The sequence below is a fragment of the Anas acuta genome, chromosome 8 (genome assembly GCF_963932015.1).
Source record: "Anas acuta chromosome 8, bAnaAcu1.1, whole genome shotgun sequence".
NCBI lineage: Eukaryota > Metazoa > Chordata > Aves > Anseriformes > Anatidae > Anas > Anas acuta.
In genome coordinates, this window is record NC_088986.1 from 25,349,340 (window position 1) to 25,374,022 (window position 24,683).

Below are 24,683 nucleotides of genomic sequence, written 5' to 3' on the forward strand. Positions count from 1 at the left end.
TGACTGTGCACCCTGGAGTTATTTTTTTTTCTTTTTTTTTTTCCCCCCAACTCTTTTTCATTATAACTGAAGTTTTAAAAATAGAATAACAGACAGATGACTGGCTGTATACAAATACTTGTATTTTACCTCAGAGTTTCATAAGCTGACAGAAAGGAAAATGTATTTAAATAGATAGGTTTCAAAAGAAACTAATTAAATATAGGTCATTCACCCTTTCATACCTGTTTAAACAGTTGAAGATTCACAGCAGTTTCCAGGAACTTTTTAGTATTACTGGAACGATGCTTCACAAAACTCTTCTCACAGAAAGTTATAGGCTCTCCCTAAAACAATTTGAATGGAAAAAAGTTAGTTAGTAACTACAGGATAGAAAAGTGTTAATTTATTTAACATTCCCCATTATAGATTTCTAAATAGCCAATATAAAAACACAAAAAATTCCCTTTTGAGCAATCTTGGTAAATGCGTCAAATAGAAACACAGACAGTATCAACAACAAAAAAATCATACATTTTAAACAGTTCTCAAAATACATGTTGCAGTTGAACCTCTGGTTTATGAAGCTTTAACATCAGTCTACAAAAAACACTTCGCAAGGAAAAAGTAAGTGGTTTACAGATGGTTCATGTTACCTTTATAGCACTCTTCATTAAACATTTGAAGGAAGTGGTTCAAAGTTTAAGGGATAGCAGGTCCTCTACTTCAAAATAATTCAACATGCATTACTCTGATTCAATGGCACACAAAATAATCAATACTAACCAAAAAATCTAATTCAATCCAAAATAGGAATCTGTCAAATAATTTTTAAATTCTACCACAACCTGAGAAGATTGACAAATATACTACTGATTTAACAATAAATTATTGAAATAAACATATATTTTGACATTTTTTTTCCACAACACCAAAAACTACAAATGTTATGGAGAAAGTCTGGACAGATCAGATTAGCATTTATTGCAATAATATATTTGCCCAATACGGCAAAAGCACACAGCTTATAGTTTATCAAAACCCACATCAAAACATTTGGATGATGAAAAAATGAAACAAGATGAATAATGAACAAAAAAAGGAAGAAGATGAAACAACTGAAAATTAAGTCTGTTGAAAATCTTATTACTGAAAACAACACTCATTTAAAGAAATAAAGATTTATAAACCATCAAATCAGATTCTATGTTATCCATTATTTTCTTTTATAATTTGCTGTATTCAGTGTGCACATACCACTGGAAATTACTGATGGGCATTGTCTCAAATTGTTATTCTTATAATTACTTTGTGATAAATATTTGAAGCTGTTAGATTTAACTGAGTAAGTAATACGTACATTAAAATGTTTGTGTAGTTCCTGACAGACATGAACTGATTCCATTATAAAGCCAAAAGGCCTCCCATCCAAGTATACAGAACAGAGTTACCAGGTTAGAAACAATTACCAAATGTCTTTAAGTCAGAAAAACTGGAATCCAACTAAATTCCACATCGAAATCTACCTCTAGGATATTTTACTGCCCAAAAACTAAACACCCACAACAGAGTAAGACACCTCAGCCACTCAAAAGAAAGATCAAAGACACCTCCTATATTGATCTTCGTGATAATAAAACAGGAGTCTTATCAGACTCCAACTGTTAGCCACTTTGAAGACAAATTTATTCGTGCCCATTGACCACCATTGCTTTCCACTCTATACCCTGGTTAACTTTAACCGCACATGCATTTTCCTGTCTTTCTGGCATACTATGCCCTTCTAGAATATGCTTCTAGTATATCACTAAGTATTTTCTGCATGTGACCTATGTGAGTTTGGTGGGATAGCTCTAAATCACTTTCTACTGCTTTTTACACTTTGCATTGTGTTTTTAATTGGTTCAAGTAAGATCCAATGAAATGTCAAAGCAAAACCACTGTCATGCCATTTTAAAATCCTATTCTGATATTATCAAAAGCTTCACTCTTTCTAATTTTTCATAGGCATCTCCACGTATCAAAAATTTGATCTCAGCTATCTTACCACAATACTAAATTCAAAGTACCTAAAATGAAAATAGAAGTCTAATCCTACTCAACAAAGCACTTAAGCTCCTGCTTAACTTGTTTTTAAGTTTTATGGTCTGACTTTTTTTATGGAATCCCTAGTTTCAGAAAAGAATTCCCCTAGTTTTAGAAAAGAATTAAAAGCTTTACATTTACGTAACACAACCCTTCCCCTTTCACAGGGTTGCTGGAATGCTGTGATATACAAAACCATCTCAATACAGTATATGGATCAAGTCTCCAGGACAAGCATACAAGTTTTTCCACTTACTGCTTATCCAGAGATAACTGGTGAACGCTGTACACATGCAGGACATGCTGCATCTGCCAAAGAGCTTGAAATGTTTGTGGTACTTTAAATAGCACTGCCTTCCTGACCCACTTTGCATTAGCTGATCTTGAGCTCCTAAAGACTCTTGTCTTAAGAAGATGACCTCAAGCTACTTAGCAAATTCAAAGTGCATCAAAACAAATGAAACCGTCTCCAGTGAAATATGGTGGTACAAGACATGGTGTTCCTGAGGGCAGACTCTCTTCTCAGTTCAGTCGTTCTTCCAAAAAATTTCAAGACAACAAATGAGAAAAAAAAAATCCATATTTATATATTTCTTTACCACAACACACAATTTCTGAAAATACAGAGGCTATGTGGGAGTACAAAACTGACTAGATGATGGCTCACAACACACTATGAAACCTTAAATTTAGGGCCAAAGATTGAAAATAATATCATTATCAAGATACACTCCTTAGAATAATAAAAACCAAGCAAAGCCTCCACTGTCACTTTCCAAAATGTCTTGGGAAAGATGAAAGACAGAAAGGAGAGGTTATCTCTCAGTAAAAGAGCAAACAGCGACTCTTGCTCTCCCTTTCACAACAGCCTAGGAAGAGAGCACAATCGGTCAGCTCGACTTGATGGCACCTCTCCTGCCTGAGCCATGGAGCAGAATGCCAGGAAATGGTAGTTCACCATACATTTTTAGTGCATGGCTGTATTATTTTCCCAATTACTTTTCTTTATTACTGGGTGCTTCAGATATTTAATAAATACACATACATTGGTGCATCTGTTGCCTTATCAGCAAAGTTCAGAAACAGAATAACCAAAGCTATTCTGTAATTGAAAATGTATTTTGATCTATAAAGGGTTCACATCCCAAAGCCATCCATGTTATTTTAGTTTTCTTAAAAAAAATAATTGAGTGAGCTTAAAGCTTCTACCTATTCAGCATATGAAAGTAAGAAAAAACATCAAAACTTGTAGAAATTCCAGACTGTTTTCTGAGTATCTGCTGTAACTACTGACATTCCATTAAATAACACAGTTGACTTCTCTCTCTTTAATTTGCTCCATACTCAACGAAATTTCTTTCCAAATAAAATGTTAACAAATCTTCAAGATTATTACTGTAAACATTAGGCATTTTGAAGTGTTATTTTAAAATGAAAATATTTATTCAAATAAACAAAAATAAGTTTTGGACATAAAGCTTGTAACATTCTTGTTTCTGCAAATACAGCTGGGTACCTTTAGAAACGCTGGGTTTTGGAGGAATCCTCCACTGATATTTAACTACTACACCATCAAATGGCCCTTTCCGTATTGATCTACAATGTACTTTCAAAACAAGTTCGATCAAAACCCAGTAGGGACTCTATACTGAAAAGTAGACAGCTAATACTCAGACCAAACAATCCATGCCCAAACAAGATATCTGTCCTTTTAACAACAGTTGCTATAGAATTTTCCTCCCCTTTCATAGCTTGCCACACGCAGCAGGCATTTTTCACTCTAAGCTACATTCACAGTTTAAGCAAGCTATTTATGCGGACCTCAATGGAACAGGAAAACAGAGAGCTAAAACTGTGCTGTATTTTTAAAAGAAAAAGTAATCTTGATTAGAAGGTATGCTTAACTTTAAAAAGGAGAGTGAACATTTTAATTATTTCAGAAAACATATCTTTCCAGCATGAAATGACTGGCATTAACTATTTGTATTATTGCTATAATTAGTACAGTTTCATATGGTAGTTCTTGCTTGTTACAAAAAAAGAGCATAAGGTAGGTATAACTTCCTCTGTATTGCATCATTTATCAAAAAAAGCTTTAATCTCCATGACTTATTTATATTAATATTCTTATTTTTACGTGGAAATTCCTCTGTTTAAAACCAAGGAAGTAAAAAGATGAAATTTCAGCTGTTGGCCTGAAATACAAAGATAAAGGTCTAGGGAATAACACAGTATGACTTCAATACTCCTTCTATTTAGAAAGGTCCCATTTACAATTGCAAATAAATTACTCCAAAATTTGCACATTTCTTGCTATCTACCTAATCAACAATTCAGATGAGCTGATACTTTTTGCAGTCACAATCAAACCCTACTGACACTGCTATTAACTTCTATATTCAATAACAGACCAATACAGTCCTTAATGCAAATTTGGCTTTTAACACGTAAAATAAAGTTCTTATGGAAATAACAATAAAGAGGCATAATACATGTAGATATTACACAGAAGGGCTATATATTCAAACTCAAACTGTGTTCTGGCATTTTAATACTCTTTCTTCTGTTTCTGCACCCTACTGCACTTTTTATGCCTAACTCTTGCAGAATAGACAAACAAATCTCATCCATTTCAAGACACTTGTCCTCAAAAGGTTTTGTTCTGAAAGTTACAAGCAATCATTGCTTACACATTTCCAGGCATTCAGGTACATTCCGAATCTTAAAATACTTTTTTTTCCCCCTATAATGTAACATTTAATTGCATTATTTTGCTTTCTTGTATTTTGAATACAATACCTGGATCTGTTGGAGCACTGATGTCATTAGTTTAAAAAGTGTCCGTATTGGCCCAAAGCACTCCAGTTAGCATTCAATTAAAGCGAGGTCTGACAGGTTGTGCTATCTCCAAGGTGGAAGCTTACCCATCCCCCTGGTGTGCTGATCAGCCTATGAACTCCTGCTGCCGAGAATTCCAAACCATGCCATTAGCCTTTGCTCTTCATTTCTTAATTTCTGATGATTGATGTTACAATTATCATAACTTAAACCACAGTTATCCTGGTTTATTTCTTTTGGTTCAACATCAGTAACATCAAGAGCTTTCATGATTTTTTCCCCAGAAGAGGAGGTGATTTTTTTTTCCAATGACTATTTTTTTGCTAGCAAATTCTTGAAGACAGTTCCTCAAAAGTAGAAAATAACTTACTGTTTCTGATATTCTACAGTCTTTCAATAGATATGTCTTAAAGAAATAAGATTTGTTTATTTGAAATACATTCGAAACGTATTTGTCTTGTCATGATGGATTTTATTTTAATTTTTAATCAGACCCACATTTCCTCCTGGTGCCTGCTACCACCTTTCCTGCTTTGTTCATTTTCCCAGTGTTGTTAAAACTAATGTCTATTATGGTGAATACTTCTACACTCATAATTATTTCTTTCTCCTTCCCCAATCTCTCACCTACCCTTCCATCTCTAGACATAGATTGTCAGTGGAATATTGCCTGTTTAAGAATTTCTATACCACATGGTGCTTAATTATTTGACCATACCGTACATATTTAACAGAAAAAAAAAATCTAGTCTTCTCTGTCACCTGCAAGGTTTCCACAAGTTCATTTATAAGACCAACTTTCATTAGCCATCATAGCGTTGCTAAAATGTTTGACTGTCATGGCATGTGATACAAAGGTGCCTGAAAACCACCTACAAAGAATGTGCAAAGTAAAAAAAAAAGCTAGGAAAAAAAAAAAACACAAACACAATATTGCCCATATATTGGATTGCCAAAATGACACAAGCTGCACAATTATGAACTCTGTATTTAACTCCCACCTCTGCCTGCAATTATGAAACATGCAATATGATAATAATAAATCATAATGATAAATTCCCAAATGCTGGACTACTTAAAAACAGGAGCAACAAAAAGTTCAAGGCTAAGCTGTGACTACTCAAGCTAAATATAATTTTGATTTGTATACGCATCTATACAGTATAAGGAGCACTTATGTCACAATACTCTGATCATTGCAATGTCTCAGCAGGGACAGACTCGAGATCAGAACTCTTCGTGATCACTGACATTGCAAATCACACAATGGCTCCTACTGCAGCTGCTAGCTAGGCTAATACAACAACATACTGATATTCCACTGAGAAAATTTCCTTCTGAATACATGGATTATTTTTCGTCCATTCACCACATGGCAGTGACGTCAACAAAGATGAAAATCTGTTTAATTTTCTTTTTCTTTTCCCTATCAAAATCTTGTAACGGTGATGAGATAGTAAAACAGGCTATGAAAATAATTTTACCAGTCATCCTGATCTATCATGCATGAACTAGATTCCTTCTGTATTAAAGTAAACCAGAAAATGAGCTTCAGCTAGTGTGGGTATTCAGCAGCCAACACTAAAATAAGAACCACAATAAAGCTAGGAATGCACACTGCATGGATGTCAGGTCCTTAGCACCAACTGTACTGATTTACTCTACAGATCCACTATTATTATGCAATAGTTTCTAATGTAAAATGCAACTTCTTATAAAAATATTTTCGGCAGTTATATCAAATTTGATTTCTCTTTTTTAATTCAGTATTGTGATTAAATTGTACAAAACAACTGTTTCTGCTTTTCTTGGAAACTTTTACTGCATTAGGATTTTTATTACCATTTATTACACAAAAAAATATTATCACCTATATGTATCGTGTGTCACAATTCCTGCCTGAATTAGTCAAATTTTCCATATGGTCTTTCGGAGTCCCATGAACTCCTTTCAAGACCCCCGAAGCTTCCCATTTTCTCTTTCACCAATCACATTATTTTCAATAATTGCTAGACGTTTGTTCAAGACATATTGCTATACCAGGGAGAATCTGTCCTATGCTGAAAACAAACAGTTGCACAGAATGAGTGTTCAGTGTGATGAACAGCGTTTGGAGCGAAGAGAAGTGTTGGATGAGTACAGACACTATCAAAGCTGTTCTTTACTCAAAGTGAATATTAATGACAGTTGTTTCATGTTTCAAGTTAAAATCATACAGAACACTCTGTTGCAAGGAAAATAGTTCACATAAACATATTTTTCAACTTACAAGCAAGCAATAACTATCCAAACATAATTTTATTTTTCATTAGGATGTTTGTGACCCTAAAAATGGTATACCAAAACCTCTCAGGTCTTGATTTTGAAAATATGACAAGTTTATTTATAGCAAAAGTATTTCAAACTCTATAGAAAATATTCTCATTCAGGTATACCCCTTACATAGTTTCCGCGTGAATGCTTGAGCTCCAGAAAGAATGTAAATGAAGTCTTTGGAAACTTTGGTTTAGATTTTCCCTATTAGATCTAGCATTATGGACTCCAAGAACATATTTTCCTTGCAATACCAGTTCATATGTCCTAAGATTCCTGACAAAGTCCCAATACAGGCAAACATGATCGGATTTTTTGAACCTCCCCCTTCTTCACAAGGCATTGAACTTAGTTCAAAAGGATCATGGAAAATGAGTCAAACAACCAAGAGACAATTCCTCTTAGTGTCTACTAATCTGGAGTTTTTCCTATCACAACAAAAATTCCGTAAAATACTATTAGTTAACACAATATGAACACAGCTCAAAAAAAATTAGACTTTTTTTTTTTTATTAAATATACACACTCTTTGTCTTTGGACAAGTTGATGCCAATCCAAGATATACTGGTATTTGCCAGCAGACAGTATTCTGAAATAACATATGAAAAACAAAACAAAACACCACCACCAAAGGCCACAACAGTTTCATAAATACCTTCTCTTATATGTAATAAGTGGAGCCAAAAAAAAAAAAAAAAAAAAAGAGAATAACATAGAAAGAAAGGCTGTAGAGTTCACTTTGACAAATATTTGCCAGCTGAAATGATACATGGTGCACTACTTCCAACACAATGCAAATGTACATCTTTCAAATTCGGCAGCAGAAACTAAAATAAAATGGAAAGCAGAGCTGAATTCAAGAGATGCTAACCAGAAAACTAAAGAATTTGCATTCAGTTCAACAAACTTACCGTCACATAAAGCCCCGTCTCCAGCCTATTTCTGATCAGAACAGAGGTTAAGGCCATCAGACAGACTGACATCATTCTGTTTGCGTACATTGAACATAGACTAAGGTACCTTTTGATGTAACTGCTTGTAATGCGAACTGCTATGAGTTGACACTGACCAGTGTCTTCATCTTTAGACTAAGGGAACAATTATACAACCCCTTCCAAAGCAGTGTCAGGTAATGTCAGTATAGAATAAACTACAACTGTTTTGTTGAAATGATCGATTTTAATGAAACTCATACTGTGTTGAACTCATGACTTTGAAAACAGGTACGGTTGTTTCAAGATAATAGTATCTTGATACTATTTTCCATAGTATCTGAAACTGAAAATCAGAAACTGATTTTCCATATCAAAAGAAAACTATAACAAATGTCAAACATATATATTTGGACTAAACCCTTAAATACTACTTCATTTCTACACAGGTTACCTTTTTATCTCAATAGTTTTCTAATGCTTGTTAGTGGCATAGATACATAGACAGCTAGGGTGTAAAACGCTTATGTCAAAAAAAAAGAACAAAACACCTCTAAGAGAATCACTTGCATAGAAAGAAGACTTTGCCATGCTGTTATTTCGGTATGTTTCCTCCAGAAACTTATCTCATCTGGAATGAATGACCATTCTATCCATTTCCATCAAGGAACACTGCACAGTTCCCTGCCCAAGGGATTCAGCCAACAGCATCTCAATGTATTTTTATCAAATGAAACTGCTATCAGTAGTTTGCAAATATCATACAAAAGTAATCTGAAATTAACCTCCGTGTTGTTTCTGATGAATTTTTTTGTCATCTAGTAGGCTGAGTATGTGCCACCCTCAAAAAACAGAAAGGATGAGAGCCCTAACACATTAACCTACTGAGTACCAGCAAAACCTCAGGCATACAAGTTCTGATGGGATGGATTGGGTTTTCATTAATCCTATCTTCTCAGTTGAATCAAGGTAAGTGTATAAAAGTAGAGATGTGTGTTTGACTCATCATATCTGGCTTCTGCTAGGAAATAATAATAATAAAAAAACTTCCAGCCTCAAACACAGCAAAGCCTCCGTTTGAAGTGCAGAGGAAACTGAGTCTCTGTAAGGCACAACCTCTTCAGTTCTTCAGCACATTGAACAAGGTAAACTGTACGTATTTTCATGAATACAATCCCATTTTATACTAAATAAATTCTAGAAGTGATACAAATAAAAAAAAATAGCTGACTTTGTACAACTATTCATTTTTCAGTACAACTCACCATCAGGAGGTGGTAGTGTCTTCTAAATTGCCAGTATATCTTTTACTCAGAGTAAGATTTAAAACATTTTCAGATTGGGATAATACATCATATTTTTCCTGCAAAAGAATGAGCCTGTGCTCTTGCAAATTAAGGAAAACAGTTGTCTTACTGGTTTGTATCTTAGTGCATCTCTGTAGGATCCAAACAGTGCTGCCTGTGCCCGAAGAAAGGCCTTGGCTACTCCGTCACCCGTAGCTGTAGACTGCTTTTTCAGTTTATTTTTCAAGGCCGAGACCTGCATGACAGAGTGGAACAGTTAAATTAACACCTCAGAAATTGGTACAGCGAGGTATGAACCCAATCAGCAGGCAAACCATGGTGTCTACAGGTCAGCCAAAAATTCATCCTCCTCCTTGATAGCTTATCTTTTTAACTGCAAAGAGCACCTGCTGGTCTGTTAATTGAAATGAAGGCAGGGGATGATAGTAGAGTGCTAATGCAAATTGGTTTATGCTCTCTTTTTTTCCCAAGGCCTCTTGACATAAATAAGCTTAATTATTTTACAGTAAACTGCATGCGAGCCACTTTTCTGCAGATCTTTTTCTGATCATAAAATTTACCTTCTCATTTTGAATGAAGACAGTTGGATATTTTCTATTGATATTAAGGCCGCTTATTTTTAACGATTTCTAATGCTAACTTATGATTCAGTTTTAGGGATTTTTTTTTTTTAAATATCAAATTACTATCTTACATCATTTCTCATGCACCATGGGTGTAGCTGCTACCGCTGTCAAAACAGTTGAGAAAAGTTTGTGTAAACTCAGTAGTACATTACTGTTAGAATTGTCCTTGAAGATAAAACACATGAAAGGGAAAAAAAAAAAAAAAAAAAAGGAAAAAAGGAGAACAACGTTCTGATTAGGCACCTGTAGTTAAAACAAAACAAAAAAAAAGCTATTCTTATTTTAGTGCTTGACATTTCTTTGGAAGGAGGTCTCTTCTGTTTTCCTTTTTCTTGGCATAGATGGCTATTACTTGGAGATTTTGGAGAAAGATCTTATAATTCTGGAATTATTAGAGTATTTGATTTGAAGATATGTGGAATTACACCCAGATACAGTTTCATTCAACTAATTACCATCATGAGGGATATCTGGAGAAATAAGCCAGCTCCAATTATGTTGAATACAAGTTTCTACCTCCCTTTGTATTGCAATATAACCATGAAATCAATATTTTTGTCATTAAATTCTATACGAAGTACCATTTAGAGTTACTCTTTAAACAGAACATTATACACACAAACTATCAGCAAAACAGCTTTCACTCTTTTAGAAATGTATGCAAGAATGAATATCTTTTTATTTCTTTATGCAAGCAGTCATGACTGTTCTTGTAGATGATGATTGTAATTGAAGTGTCAACCTAATTAACAACTAAACTTTGAATAATGCTAATGAGAACTGAACATGGCATCAGAGAAAAGACCAGCTCTACAGGTGATAAACCTTCACAGTAGTGACATTTTCCAGTGTAAAGTCACAGTTACTGTGATCTGATCAAAGAGAGAGACCCCCATTGGGTCCAATTATAACTATAGTTTTGAAAAAAAAAATTATTGAGTTATGATGTTCATAATCTATGCAGAAAGGCCTTTACAGTATAGGTCTTTTCCCCATAGCTGTGATCTTTTCAATTTATATCCAAGCTCCATAGATCTAGATAAAAGTTTAGAGCCTGATTCGTTTAGCCCATGGATAGCATACACCAAGGCTCATTTACGTTTTTCCCTTATACCTCAAAAGAAAAAAGAAAAAAAAAAAAAAAGTACAACTCTGAGTACAAAAAGCAGCTAAGGAGTTCAAGGTTGAAAAAACAAATGCATGTTATTTTATTTTCTTTGTTCTGTATGGTATGATTATTTTAAGGTTCTTAAAAATTAGGTTTATTTAATTTTGAGGGCAATAAATGGGGGAATACACTTTGTATAAGGGAAATCTGCCCATCAGTGTTAGCTCAGTTTCACTACAAGAAAAACAGAAACATGAGGTCAAAAAATGAATTCTCAACCTTAGAAAGTAGTCCCTGTCATGATGAACAAAGCAGCTTAAACATGAAAGAATTTCCTTTTCCCTCTACGTTTCTTGCAAATCTACACTCTTCTACATTATATTTAATGATGTGAAAAAAGACAATAATCTTACACTAGGAGTTTGTTTCATAAAAAACAAACAAACAAACAAAAAATCTTGTGCATATTCTATTTGAAAATATAACTGGTATATTTACATTAAATAATTTTTATGAAGTGATTTTTAGAATTTAGTAGCTTTTTTTTAAAAAAGGGATCATTGTTTTTTCTTTAAAGCAGAAAAATTGTTCAATGCTATCTGTTCAAAAATGTAATAACAACTAGAACTCTGAAATTTAACTTGCAAAATGTATTTGAAAATCCTTTAAGCTAACAGGTCATGTATTTCCTGAAGACATATGTCAAATGGTGTGACATGATCAAATGAGATTTGAAAAATTTGAAAAATACTTCTAAAAGCATGTGGATACTTATCTTGAATTTAAGCTACTTCATATTAGTAATGGTAATGTTCTAGATCTAAGGTAATCATGGGCTTATATGTTGTGTTGGTCAGAAGCTGACTACCAGTATTTTTTAGGACTGTTTTCAAATTAAGTGAAAAGTAATTGCTTCCTCATACAGTCCCACAATGAATTGGAAACACATGACCTTTCTTATCATTCAGCCACAGGGACACTCAAACAAAAGAGGAACAAATGTCCTCTTCACCTGAAATCATTTTACAGCAACACATTACAATTGAGTTTCGGTTTCTCAGTTTCAACAGTGATAAAATCAGATCTCCCTCTAAATCGACATTTAGACGATTCTTCTAACCCCAGCATAGGCGCTACTTATATATACAAATGTAAAGAGGGAGTAGGCTTCATACTGCTGGTTGGTGATACAGTGTCGGTAAAGAAGCTTCTGGTGGATCGGTATTAATGGAAACAGCAAAAATAAAACAGAGAGAAAGGAGGATCACAACTTGGCTGCAATCACTTGTTTCTAGGATAATCAATATTTACTGTCTTTCCTTACGGATGGATAAAGAGTGGATACACTCCTCCCTGTGTCATTCTTGGAGGTAGGGGCACAATGCACGTAACTAGTAAAGAACAAAGAGCAGAAGTGGATATATTTTAACTGAAAGAAAAAAGATGTTATGTTGAGCACTGAAAGTTTGGGGAAATTATGGCAGATGATAAAAGAAGGTAAGTGAGAACAGTGAAAAAGAAGGTGTAGAGCAGAAGAATTACAGGACAAAGCAAGGGAAAAGGATTTTTTTTCAGTTCTCTTGGGCCCTATATACCCTACCATAAATCAGTATCAGGATGCTTTAGACAAATATATATTAAAAAGAACAACAGAAACAAAAAAAAATCTCCCAGTTTACTGCAGTACTGGTACATTATTATTTCAACAACATTAAAAAAATCCCAATGGACTGTCAGCTTGAAGGCAGGAGGTTCCAGCACAAACCTGCAGGAACGCTACCCGGTCAGGAGCTGCACTCCCAGGCTGCTATCCTGGAGTGATTTCTAGCCTCAGAAAGATTGTGCTGGAGTTCAAAAAGTTTCTCCAGCCTTGATTTCCCAGTCACCAGAGCTGGAGCCCCTGCTGAAGCACCCTTGAAGCACACCCTTGCTGCCTGCCTGCCCGCCCGGGTTCCTTCAACCTGAAGTCAGCAAACGCGGACGTGCTTAGCAAACCACCGAGTGACAGCAGAGCCAAGCTGCCTGGCTGGGTAGGCTGCCTGCAAAGCCTCCACACTTTAACCAGAGTGATAAGCAGTTACTGCAGCCAACACAGTAGGGACAGATATGAGAATGGGTGCTTTGAACTACTTACGAGGACCTGGTGCACAGCAGGATTACGATCACTTGAACCTAAAGCCAAGGGAGTGTAAGCCCCCTTTAGGTGATGCCATGGTGGCAGAATAAATCGTTCTTAAAATTTCAAAGAAAATACACAGTACTGACATGCAGCCAAAAAACACCCAAGAGGCATCCTTACTGCAGTATTTTCCTTATATATGCTTTAATCCATCTACCTATTTATGATTAGGAATGCCTGACTCTTTTTCTCCCTTTCTGTGACTTAAGCAGAAATAGCCTTCTGAAAAGTTTAAAAATACAGAACTAGAAACAAACAAACAACAGGGGTTAGAACTCTTTTATTTCTTTTCCTGTGAGGCACTAATGATCTGTTTCAGAAATGGTATTATTAATTTACACTAGGAGCAAAGTGTTTTTGTCTTCTCCTAGCAACTGCTTGTCATAGGAAGGTGACTTCATTGGACTGTTAAACACTACCAATGAAGAGCAATCAGAGCTTTGGGAAGGATTAAATCAATAGAATAGTCTTTCGGAGATTTAGGAAGTCATGTGGTTTGCATGTGGCTTTGCTTTCATACATACAAAGTATATGAAAAATGTCAAAACATATTGTATCGGGCATTGAAAAAAGAAGCATAATTTTTTAAAATAGTCACCCTATATCCTTTTCAAGTTTCCAAAATACAATTACCCGATCAGAAACAAGACATGACTAATACCTCTTCAATATTCATGTGAGTAGAATAATAGAAGGACCCACAAAAGTTTAAAAAAAAAAAAAAAATCATAAAATGATGTAACTATTAATCAAAGCCTTTCTTCCTGCAAAAGCTTAAGCACAGGTATAAATTTAAGCCTGCTCAGAAACATTCAAAAGATTTGTGCCCTAAGGAATGCAGAACCACGCTCTGTGATTCCCAACAACTATCGCATCTCTGAAAAAAAAATATACCCAGGTATTTCTCTCATATCAGTGACAGTTATTATGTTTTACATTATTTTCCAGTGTTCCCCATCAGATCAGGTCACTGTAAAAGTAAAAGCACACTCTCAATAGCAAAAAGTAGTAAGTGGCAGAGAAGAGAAACAAAACAAGACCGTACAATAAAATGGAATCTGAGTTGATTTAAATCGATGTTGTTAATGAAAGAGCTTCTACATACTTGATATTATCTATACACACAGGATTTAGGCATCTCAGCTAGCCCTCCAGCATCTAATCAAAAATACTCATTATCTACCTAAATGCAAATGTTTTCAAAACTAGTTGCATTTTTCAATCTGATGGTCTAGTTTCTAAAATTATATCAAGGTTCAACAGAATCTCAAACAACTTGTCTGAGATTCAGCATAAATAGCTGTTTTATAACATTGCAAACATTTCTGCCTGCTTTGAGTTTCTAATATATATTAGTAATATTTTGGGTATCTTCTAATGGAAAAACTAACTAAATTATGGTATTTAAATTTTGCAAAAAAAATAATTAGTTGCAATGTTACATGCTGCTAGTTATTTCTGAAAATACAATGATTAGTGGTATTGTAAAAAAAAATTACAAAAAAAATCCCAATAATTATTTTGTAAAGTAGCTGGTTAATTTTCAACATGAATTACAGCCTATTTCGCAGTATTACCTTTAAAACAGTGACGTTCCATCACCCAATTTATGTTGTTAAAATACTTTTGACTTTTGGAATCTCAGAAGAAAAACTCAAAAAAATGTTTGAATTCTGTCCTGTATCAGTGTATATGTACAACATGCTATAAAGGCAATGCATCTTTCAACAGCTCTGTAGATTTCACAGTTAACATTTAACAAACACAGAAGATGCTAACATGCTATAAAGCCCATTGTTTTCTGAAGATCATATTTATAAAAGTTCTGCTTAAAGTGTACAGTGAATTGAGTAAGATTTGGTCGCTAAATGTGATAACTGTGATAACCTCAGTTCTCCAAGATTTTTCTGAAATGGTTCAAATTGTGAAAAGGACTGATCCTTTTGTCAGAGGTAATTGCAAGCAGGTATTGCAGAATCAGGCCCAAGGTTTATAATTGTGTAAGCGTCTATAGTCTACACTAATTTATATACATCACAAATGTTCTTTTTTGACTGTCTTACTCCATTAAAGTGGTGATCTATGTATTATTGCATTAGGAAATTTACTCCCACAGAAGCAGCTACTTATTTTCATTTTTTTAATTAAAAAATAATAGACAAATTCACAGTGAAATGATTAAATTTAAAAACAAGTGTTCTTGTCAGAAGAGAGGGGAAAAGAGGGTTTTCCCCCCTCTAAGAAAACAAAGGATTCCTGAAAGTCTTGCACTGATTTATTTTTCCAATTTTAAATACCTTAGGAGTAGCGGAACTGCTACTGGCATGGTAGTATTTCTAACAGTCAATAAATCTAAAATATTATGTGTGAATATTGGAATGAAGCCATTAAGAAGATTACAGCATGCAACGCAGCAGAGGGTCCACATGAAAAAAGGACTGGTAATTCAGGACAACTGTGACCACTGACCTTTGCACAGTCAAGACCACTGGTCAGTCTGACAGAATAATAGAGTTCACATGCATAGAAAGTCATCTAGCCTGTAACTATAATTTAAATACTTAAGTGAATGATTTAAAAATGCCTTTAAATCTCAGTTAATTTATTACGCAGTTTATTAGATAATGCTATATAGTAATGTTTTTCAATCTTGAATTTATCTTGAAAAAATTCACAATGGGAACATTTTCATAGACACATTACTTATACATGGGTAAACTATTAAATACCTATGCAGTGAGGACGTCATCAGGCATACTGATCAAGGAAAGAATTTACTCAGTTTCCTTCAGACAGAAGAAACAGTTTTAGAGAAGTCTTTGAAAAATATTGCATTTCTTTTGTTAGGCTGTTAATCTATCTGGAATCAATTTTTCAAAGGGATGAGAGCTTCTTTTATATTTTCAGTTCTTCATCCTATTTTAACACCCTTCATTGGTACTCCTGCTTATTACATTTTTTCATCAGAAGTTTTACCACCTTTGTACGTATGCTTACAAGTCCTATTTATATAAGCTAAAATATTTCACGTATGTAAGCATCTGACATCTGCTCTAATGCTTTAAGTTTAACTTACCATTTTGATTCTACAGCCTTACATCTTATACATTTTAACCCAGATGTTAGCAGTTGCATTGTCCCCGCTGAATGCAGAAGGACAAGCATGCTGTCATTTTATGAGCCAAAACCCAGACACTGTTTTTGTTTCTAGGTTTTCCAACTACAAGATTATGTGTTTTCCGTATTTTTTTTATTTACTGATTGAAGTAGAGAAAGAGATGGGTCTATTTAAATTAAAAGCTTCACTGTAAAAACAAGTTCTGCAAGTATATTTTACATAAAGCACAGTTGTTCTGTTTTGTTCAATATTAGATATAAAATGGAATATTTTAAGTCTACTGCATAATCCTCACTCTTAGATAACTTTCATTAACATCAATAATAGTAATATCTACACATCATAGGGAAAAACATACTCCTAAAATTACAAAGAACTGCCACCCCTATTTTTTCATGCTAGCCTATTCATTTAGAGATCATTTTGACATGCAGCTGTAAAATACATGAGGTCCCCCTCATTGCACAAACATCCTTTTTTTTTTTTTTTTTTTTTACTGTTCAAAGGACCTCCAGCTACAACTCTAGTGAAGATGATGCTTAATTCTCAATTCTACATCTAGCTATTATTTGACAAGAGGTACGTACCTCCATGACATTATAACCTCAACCTTTTACACTTAGTGCAAAGTCAGTTAAAATTAACAACACACCAGAAAATACCTATTTTTTTTTACTTCAGTTATTATTTACTTCAGCTGTATATGTGTACTTCAGAGTACACTCAGTATTATTGTACATGTGTATATACTTTTTCATAGATCAGTGTAAAATCACAGAACAGTAGAATATTTTTTATATGATCAAAGTAAATTTCTTTCACATTTCTGAACTACAGTTGATAATGGATTGAGAGGAAGACGGACCAGACAATCTATAAAAAAAATCTAGGTTTTAATACTATTATAATCAAAGAGGACTGATATTAATATCATCATCAAGAGTTTGATTTCTGTTTTTCCATATACATACAAATTATCAATACAAGACATAGTATTTCAGTTCAATGCCTCACTTTGATTAAGACAGATTGTTTTAATGATTCACAATTTCAGAAAATGTAGCTCTGATTTCACATTTTGATATAAAATTATTTGTTCTGACAATTTCTGATAGCTTGAGTATCTATAGTTAAACAATCAGAACAGTGATTTCACACTGATATTCTTTTAGAGCTGTATTGGGAAAACCAAGGTAAGTGAATTTTACGACTATTTAAAATGATATACAGAACATGTTCCCCTATAGGCAATAGGAAAAAAAAAAAAAAAAAAAGGAGGGGGGGACCCTCTGCAAGATCAAAGTCCAGAAAGAACTGGCACTTAATTTATCATCCTTTACAGACAAAAGACAGTTTTCGTCATTTCAAAAGGATCAGATGTCTTTTATGACAAACTGGGTTTGCAGTTTAATTTACAAATAGAATTCTAAGTAAGCAGTCTTTGCTCTGCCAAAGCAAATGACAAACAGTATAGGTTTTCATTCACGCAGCCCTCAGCAGGATAGAAGAGATTAAAATAAAACTGAAATAATTTAGAGAAAACAAATAAATGTTTCAGAAAGTTGAAGAAGATCAAAGCCTGAATTTTCTGACCCCAACTGTACAAGCATTTCTTATTATATTGACCAGTGCCATCAGATCATTAATTAAAAGGAAAGCGCTGGCAGGTGGCAGGGAAGCAGAAGCCGATAATTGGCCCCCTTCTTCTTTTTGCCTTCAAAAACTCTCTCGTTCTTTTGCAAGACATGCCACTAGGCAGACAGAAATGCCTACTTTGTAATATAATGATTAAGATGAGATGAAGAGACTCTTGCGTTTAAAGCAGCTATGCCTAATGAATGCAGCTAGCTTTATAATTATGATCCTACTTCTACAATAAGGAATATGATGTTCCATTCAACATCTCCTCAACTGTCAGAAATGTAAAATCTCAAATATAGGGGTCTATAGTTGCTGCTTTTTACCCCCTTATTCTTTTTACAGCAGTTAGCAAAAACAGGCAAAAATAGCTACTAGTAATCCAAGCATCCATTTAAGAAGGAAGAAAAAAAAAAAAAAAAGAAAGAAATATCTGTAAGACTCACCACTACAGCAGGTAGGTTGTTCAGGTCATTAAAAGGATTTTCTAGAGTGTTTGTGTCAACATTTAGCAAAACCACATCCTCCAGCGACCTATTTTTTACTCTCTGTAGAAGGAAAAAATAGTGGAAAAGCATTTTACTATGGCATTCTCCTGCATCCTCCTTTTTATTATAATGGCTAGATTAAAAATCTTGATTTTACAAAGGATAATAGTAGCACAGGCAAGATTTTGAGCTTTATTTGTAGGATCTGAATTAGACAGAAGAGTCAAAATAGATTTTAAAAACACTTCCTTTTCATCAAACATAAGGTTATGTTAATAACCTCTGAAATACATGCATGTTCAAGAAACTAATTCTTGAAAACCAAGAATTACGTATAACAGTTAAGCATACTGTGTGTGTGTATATGTTTTTATAAGAACATTTTATTCTTTCATATTTGTGAAAATCAGTTATTAATCATATAATCATATTTAAAGTAGAGCAAACTAAGCAATTATTTGTAGATTTATCCAAGTTACAGGTATGTGATGTCTACAAGTATTAAAGAAGAATGGATGAAACAATCATCAATGGACTAGCAGGTAAGAACTACATCATTTCTTCCTTTCAGGGGAAAAAAAAAAAAAAGATAAAACTCTTTTCTATATGGTCCTACAGTAAAACACACTATTATGGTCCAGAAAATAATTTCAGAAAGAATCATCTGAAAATGAAATCACTGAATTCTTTTCAGGTTTGTTATTTCTTGACAGAATATAGAAAAGGATCCTAGTCAAGATATTACAATCAATGTATATAGATCATAAGAACTAGGTTTGAGAGAACAGAAGGTTCTGCCTAGTTAAGAGGTATACGTGATAGAAGGCTCTTTTTTGGAAACACGAAAGTACTAGGGGCTCAGTCTGGGGGAGAACCTACTTCATTGGTTTAGCAAATGGGAATTCATCCTCAGAAGTTGCTTTAGCAGAAGTATGAAACACAGCTCCTGAATGAATTATCTCTTCTGCATTATAATCAGACTACACATGCAGGCCTAACCGTGTCATTAAACGGTTATGGAGAGACAAAGCTACTTATTTATTTATTTATTTTATGACCCTACTACTACTTAGCACTCAGGTGGGATTTATTATTTTGTTGTATGTTTAGATCTGGAAAGGCTACCTCTTGTTTTTTGATAAAAATTACTGTTTTCTAAATGAATAGTTATGAATGTTATGGGATTAATGATAGACTCAAATTTTCAAAGGAGAGGAATACAAGTTAGCTAGGAAATCAGAATGATGATGGCCCCAGAAGAAATTTTTATTACTATTATAGGAAAAATCTGATATGTTGTTGTACCACTAAGAAAGGCACAAAAAATCCTACAACTGAGCTATTAAATAGACATAGAAATAAATCACAAGGTAGAGCTTGTATATCTCAATAAAGCACTTCAAAAGTATTTCAAAGACAGCCAATTTTATTTTTTAAAGCTTCTGAAACTTAACTTCGGAATTTTGATTGTAAAAAACAGGAATTTTTTTTTTCTGTAGCATTTCCTTTAAAATTATCAATTAGAGCACAAACACCTCATGCTTATCAGGACTCAGAAGTATACAGTAAACTTACCTCTATTAAGCTTAAGTGGACGCCAATTAGATAAGGCATTGGTGCACTGAAGAAAAAAGACAAAACAACCAAATTATCTTTTAACTACAGCCATTTGTAAACCAAAACATATTTAAAATCTTGGCTTGTACGGTGTCTAGTTAACATCCACTGTGTAAGCTTGTATTAACTGTATACAGGTGCTCTTGAAATTATTACTAGCTGAAAGAAGATATCTTTTTTACTGTGTAATAAATTTCTGATTTCCAATTTGAATAAGACAAGGCATCATATTCTCAAAATAAAACAATTATCCACACAGACTCTGGAATGAGACCTCCTGCAGTATGCAAGCAGGAAAGTGAAGTAGTCAGGCTAATTTATCATGGTTTTCTATAATCTTCTCTTTATTCCACTAAACTGATAAAGAATATATTCAGTATCCAGTGTTGGAAGGAAAAAAGCATCCAAGAATCGTCGTCACACTATTTGGTGCTGTGAGATTACTAAAAATATTCCCTCCAGAGAAGTGAGCAATGGACAGACTGGTTCAAGCAACTCTGCAGGAAATGAAATATTAAGGGAGCAGAGAGAAAAACTAAATAAAAGTAAGGCCTAAAAACTAAATTGAAGGCAAGATCGTTTATATGAACAGTTAAACACATCAGCTCACATTGCATCTGTTTGACCACATCTCTGAGCCTTAACGAGGCACTGACTGCTTCGAGATTGACTTCCTGAGGCCCAGGGAGAGGCTTTGCTGGGCCAATTCCTGGGGCCTCACCAGTGCAGCCCCAACTCCGCGAAGGAAAGCAGCAATTCTCACCTGCCTACGGCTGCAGGCATTTTTAGAAAAAAATTACACTCACTATGGATTATCCATTTGCTTACATTAGCAATGTCCAACAGGAAGGTACTGATTAAAACAAAACAAAAAAGAAAAACAAATGACAGATCAAACCAAGTTTTCATTATGTTTACATTATCAAAAATCAAAGGTTTGTTGAGACTGAAAACACTGATGGCTTCAAGGCATGGGATGTAGACATTCAAAAAGGGAAAATGGAGACCCCTACATCTTCTCATGTCTCATTCTTAGCCCAGTGTTGAAAAATTTCAGTACCTCATGACCACTTCAGCTAGGCTAGGGCCTTATACCTTTGTGATCTAAAAACAAATGGGTGTCCCTCCATTATATGCAGTGAGGAATTAGCCTAAAAACACTCTATAATTTCAAGAACGTCTAACTCTAGGCAATATGTATAAGCAAACAAATCTGAACAACTGTGGCTGACATGTCAGAGAGGATTCTTCTGCTGAATACTGAGCAAAACAGATCCTCCTCTCGTTCTTCACATCAGAATATCTTGGTGTTACAAGTAACATGAACTGGAGAAACTATGGTGAAAAGAAGTGCTATATCACCTACGTATTTTATGCACACTGCTCTAGCAGCTTCACCAGGCCTGTACTGACTTGTAATAGCTGATGATTTGTTCCATTAATAAATCTGTCATTAAAAAGGGCAGTGTGTAGCTCTTTTCTATAGAACAAAGCAACAGCTACATCATTCCAATTTTAAAATATTTACAGAATGAATGTACAAAGCTAATTAGATAAACACATCTTGAAAATGCATGAAATAAAAACTGCATGTATGGAAAGTCAATTTGATAATTTTCAGCAAACAACAAATTTGATTACTGCTGAACTCTGAAGCCCTAACAACAGAGGTCTGTAAAATGTACATAAAATTGCTTACTGTGATACTACTGGGAGCTGCTATATAGATTTTCTCTTGCTTATTCATGTTATTACCAAAAATGTTATTAATCCACAGCATCATTTCGTAAAATAATTACTATGCTATGCAAAACATGCAAGTTAATTGGAAAATAATTGTCCTATTCTCATGAAAACAGGCTTGCATATTTCCCAATTCAGGAGAGACCAAATCACATAAAAAGGCATGCTACCATCGTCACTTGAATTTTCTAATTGCGTTATATTCGTAACAGAGCAGCAGCAGAACAGATGCTTTACCATCTACAGACAAAACTGTCATACACTCATATCAGTGACTTAGTTTGCCAAGAAATTACACTGAAATTTGGTGAAATTAGCTTTTTCCTTTACAAAAAAATGATTTTATTCAAATATAATTACTATAAGAATGCTCAGACTTAATTTCTGTAAGTTTTCTTGAAAGCAAGCCACCTAATGGGATGCAACCAATGACAAGCAACAATCTCTTTGCTTGCTGAAATGTGCAGAAGAAATCAATTCTTAAAAAAATATTCAGAAAAATGTATTTTTGAGAAACTGCTGTTCAAGAATACATTGTAGGAAACTTATTTCTGTGTGTTCTCTTCTACTAGAACAAAATAAGCAGTCCTTTCACTGTCTAATATTTTGCTGTCCTTTAGAAAAAGGAATTGCTATCTTATTTTTTGTATGGTTGTTCCAATTTTCACATTGGAGTTCTCATAGCAGAATTTAAGGCCAAGTAAGTTATGCGAAGGAAAAAATGCTCTGAAGTCAATACACAGGATGTTCACACACAGGACTTTGCACGTATTCATAACCTAGCAAATCCTGGCATCCGGAGATCCATCCATGAGAATCCAGGCACTACGGTCCACACTGGTGCTCAGTGCTAGCGGGTTTGCATTAGTTAAAGAATATTTGTTTTGTTGTCTAAAACTTGACTGTATATATGGTTGCCTGATAGAACCACAAGATCCTGTTTGGTTACAAAGCAAATTGGAAGAATTTAAATGATTTTTTAATACAGATATAGCTGTTTTGCTCAACATTGTAGTTTGCTTATTTTCAAGCCCAGAAAATGTACCCCCATTTATCAATTTCTAAACCCCATTGAATTGTATCATTTATCTTTACCAAATGTTAAAGATTTATAGTTAAACTCATTTTAAAAAGCGTATTTCTCACAAAACATGTTTGGTTATTAAAAAGCAAAATAATTTGCAGGATCAGGATCTATACTTAATAAGCACTTATATGCATATTAATATATATAGTGCTTATATGCACTTAAGATGCATTTTATCTTTATTTAGAATTATCCATACTCCCTTAGAATGCCTAACATTAAAGGAAAGAATTAGCAGTTTGATATTTATTTAACGATTTAACTAACTCGGAATGTATTATTTCAACTGAGAGTAAACATGAGCTATCGCAACAATGTTTAAGTTAAACAAAGATAATCTAGTTTCTAAACATGAAAATTTACATTAAAAAGAAAAAAAAGATTACATTAAAAAGAAAAAAAAAGAAAAGGCACTTAAAAATAACTTCAGTCTGTCAAAATAATACATTAAAAATTAAAATATATAAAAACATTTAGAAAATTATTTCATTCATTTTGAATTTAGAAGATCCTCTAGGACTGCACACGAAGTAAAGTAACATACATTTTGATCCTGTAAATTCATCAAGCTTTTCCAATTTGATATATTATATACCTAACTGGAAAACATTTGCTCATTGTTAATGTATCAAAACATGAGGAAAGTATTGTATGCTTTTATTACACTATTCCAATTTATCTCACAAAAGAACCATTCAAACCAACATGATCAGATAGAGAAACATAAACGCAGACAACTTCAGTAAAAAAAGTCTGAATTATAGTTACTGTGGTAAATTCATTAATTGGGCATTTCCTTTTGTGAACTTTTACGTCTCCATTTGAACATCTCTAAATAAAGGAAACTTTCTTCCCCCTTCTATTGTAATACAGTAAAAGAGAAAAAGGGATATAAATGAGTTTCACAAGTTTAAGAAACTCCATGGTTCTTTTTAATGAGTAAAGAATATTCTCAGGTCATGCCATAATGACCTAGAATCTCAAGTATTATCATCATCAGAAGGAGCTGTGTACAGCATCTAACATTATTATTTCTGAAAACATTATGTGTGCTTAGGAGGGGAAATAAAAAATCTTCTAGTATTCAGGATGCACTCTGCAGGGTACAGCTTGAATAAAGGTGTTGATCTACCTTCTGAGAACCGCATTTATGGGTGATACTGAAGAAAATAAAAAGCTTCTGGCAGTAACTTCAAGTAATACGAAAACTAAACAAATACATCCAAGCTATATCCCCATCTTGGTGCATTTTATCAAAGCTAGGAGGAAAAACAAGTAGGACAGAGTTTCTCCAGAAGAAAACTATCATTAAAATGAAAGGCTTCGCCACTGTTGAAAGCAAAGGGAGAAGGGCTATTTTTGAAGACAACAAATAATATACAGATGAAGCATAGGAACTATCCTAGATGAAGACATACCATATCTATTACATATATACCAGATATAATAAATCTTGATCTGTAAAAATGTTTTAAATGGATCATTTCTCCATCACAGATCCATAGGGTCTATTTAGAGAGAAAGCCTCCAGGGACAGATACTCCTGTATTAGTTCCTTAATGGAAGTTAATTTGGTATCTCCAGTACTACTATGAGTAGAAGAAAGTAAATCTTTTATTAGCTT

At 33.9% G+C, this 24,683-nt stretch overlaps 1 protein-coding gene across 4 annotated transcripts in view; it reads right to left on the minus strand.

The window, feature by feature from the left end:
- Positions 1 to 24,683, minus strand: part of DENND1B (DENN domain containing 1B) — a 188,316-nt gene that overhangs the window by 37,388 nt on the left and 126,245 nt on the right. For all 4 annotated transcript variants that reach the window (XM_068689753.1, XM_068689754.1, XM_068689752.1 and 1 more), the window contains 4 exons: positions 20,188 to 20,233; positions 18,571 to 18,672; positions 9,565 to 9,690; positions 225 to 326 (listed from right to left, as the gene is read on the minus strand). In XM_068689753.1, coding sequence (XP_068545854.1) covers positions 225 to 326; positions 9,565 to 9,690; positions 18,571 to 18,672; positions 20,188 to 20,233 — 376 coding nt within the window. The remainder of the gene's footprint in view (positions 1 to 224; positions 327 to 9,564; positions 9,691 to 18,570; positions 18,673 to 20,187; positions 20,234 to 24,683) is intronic.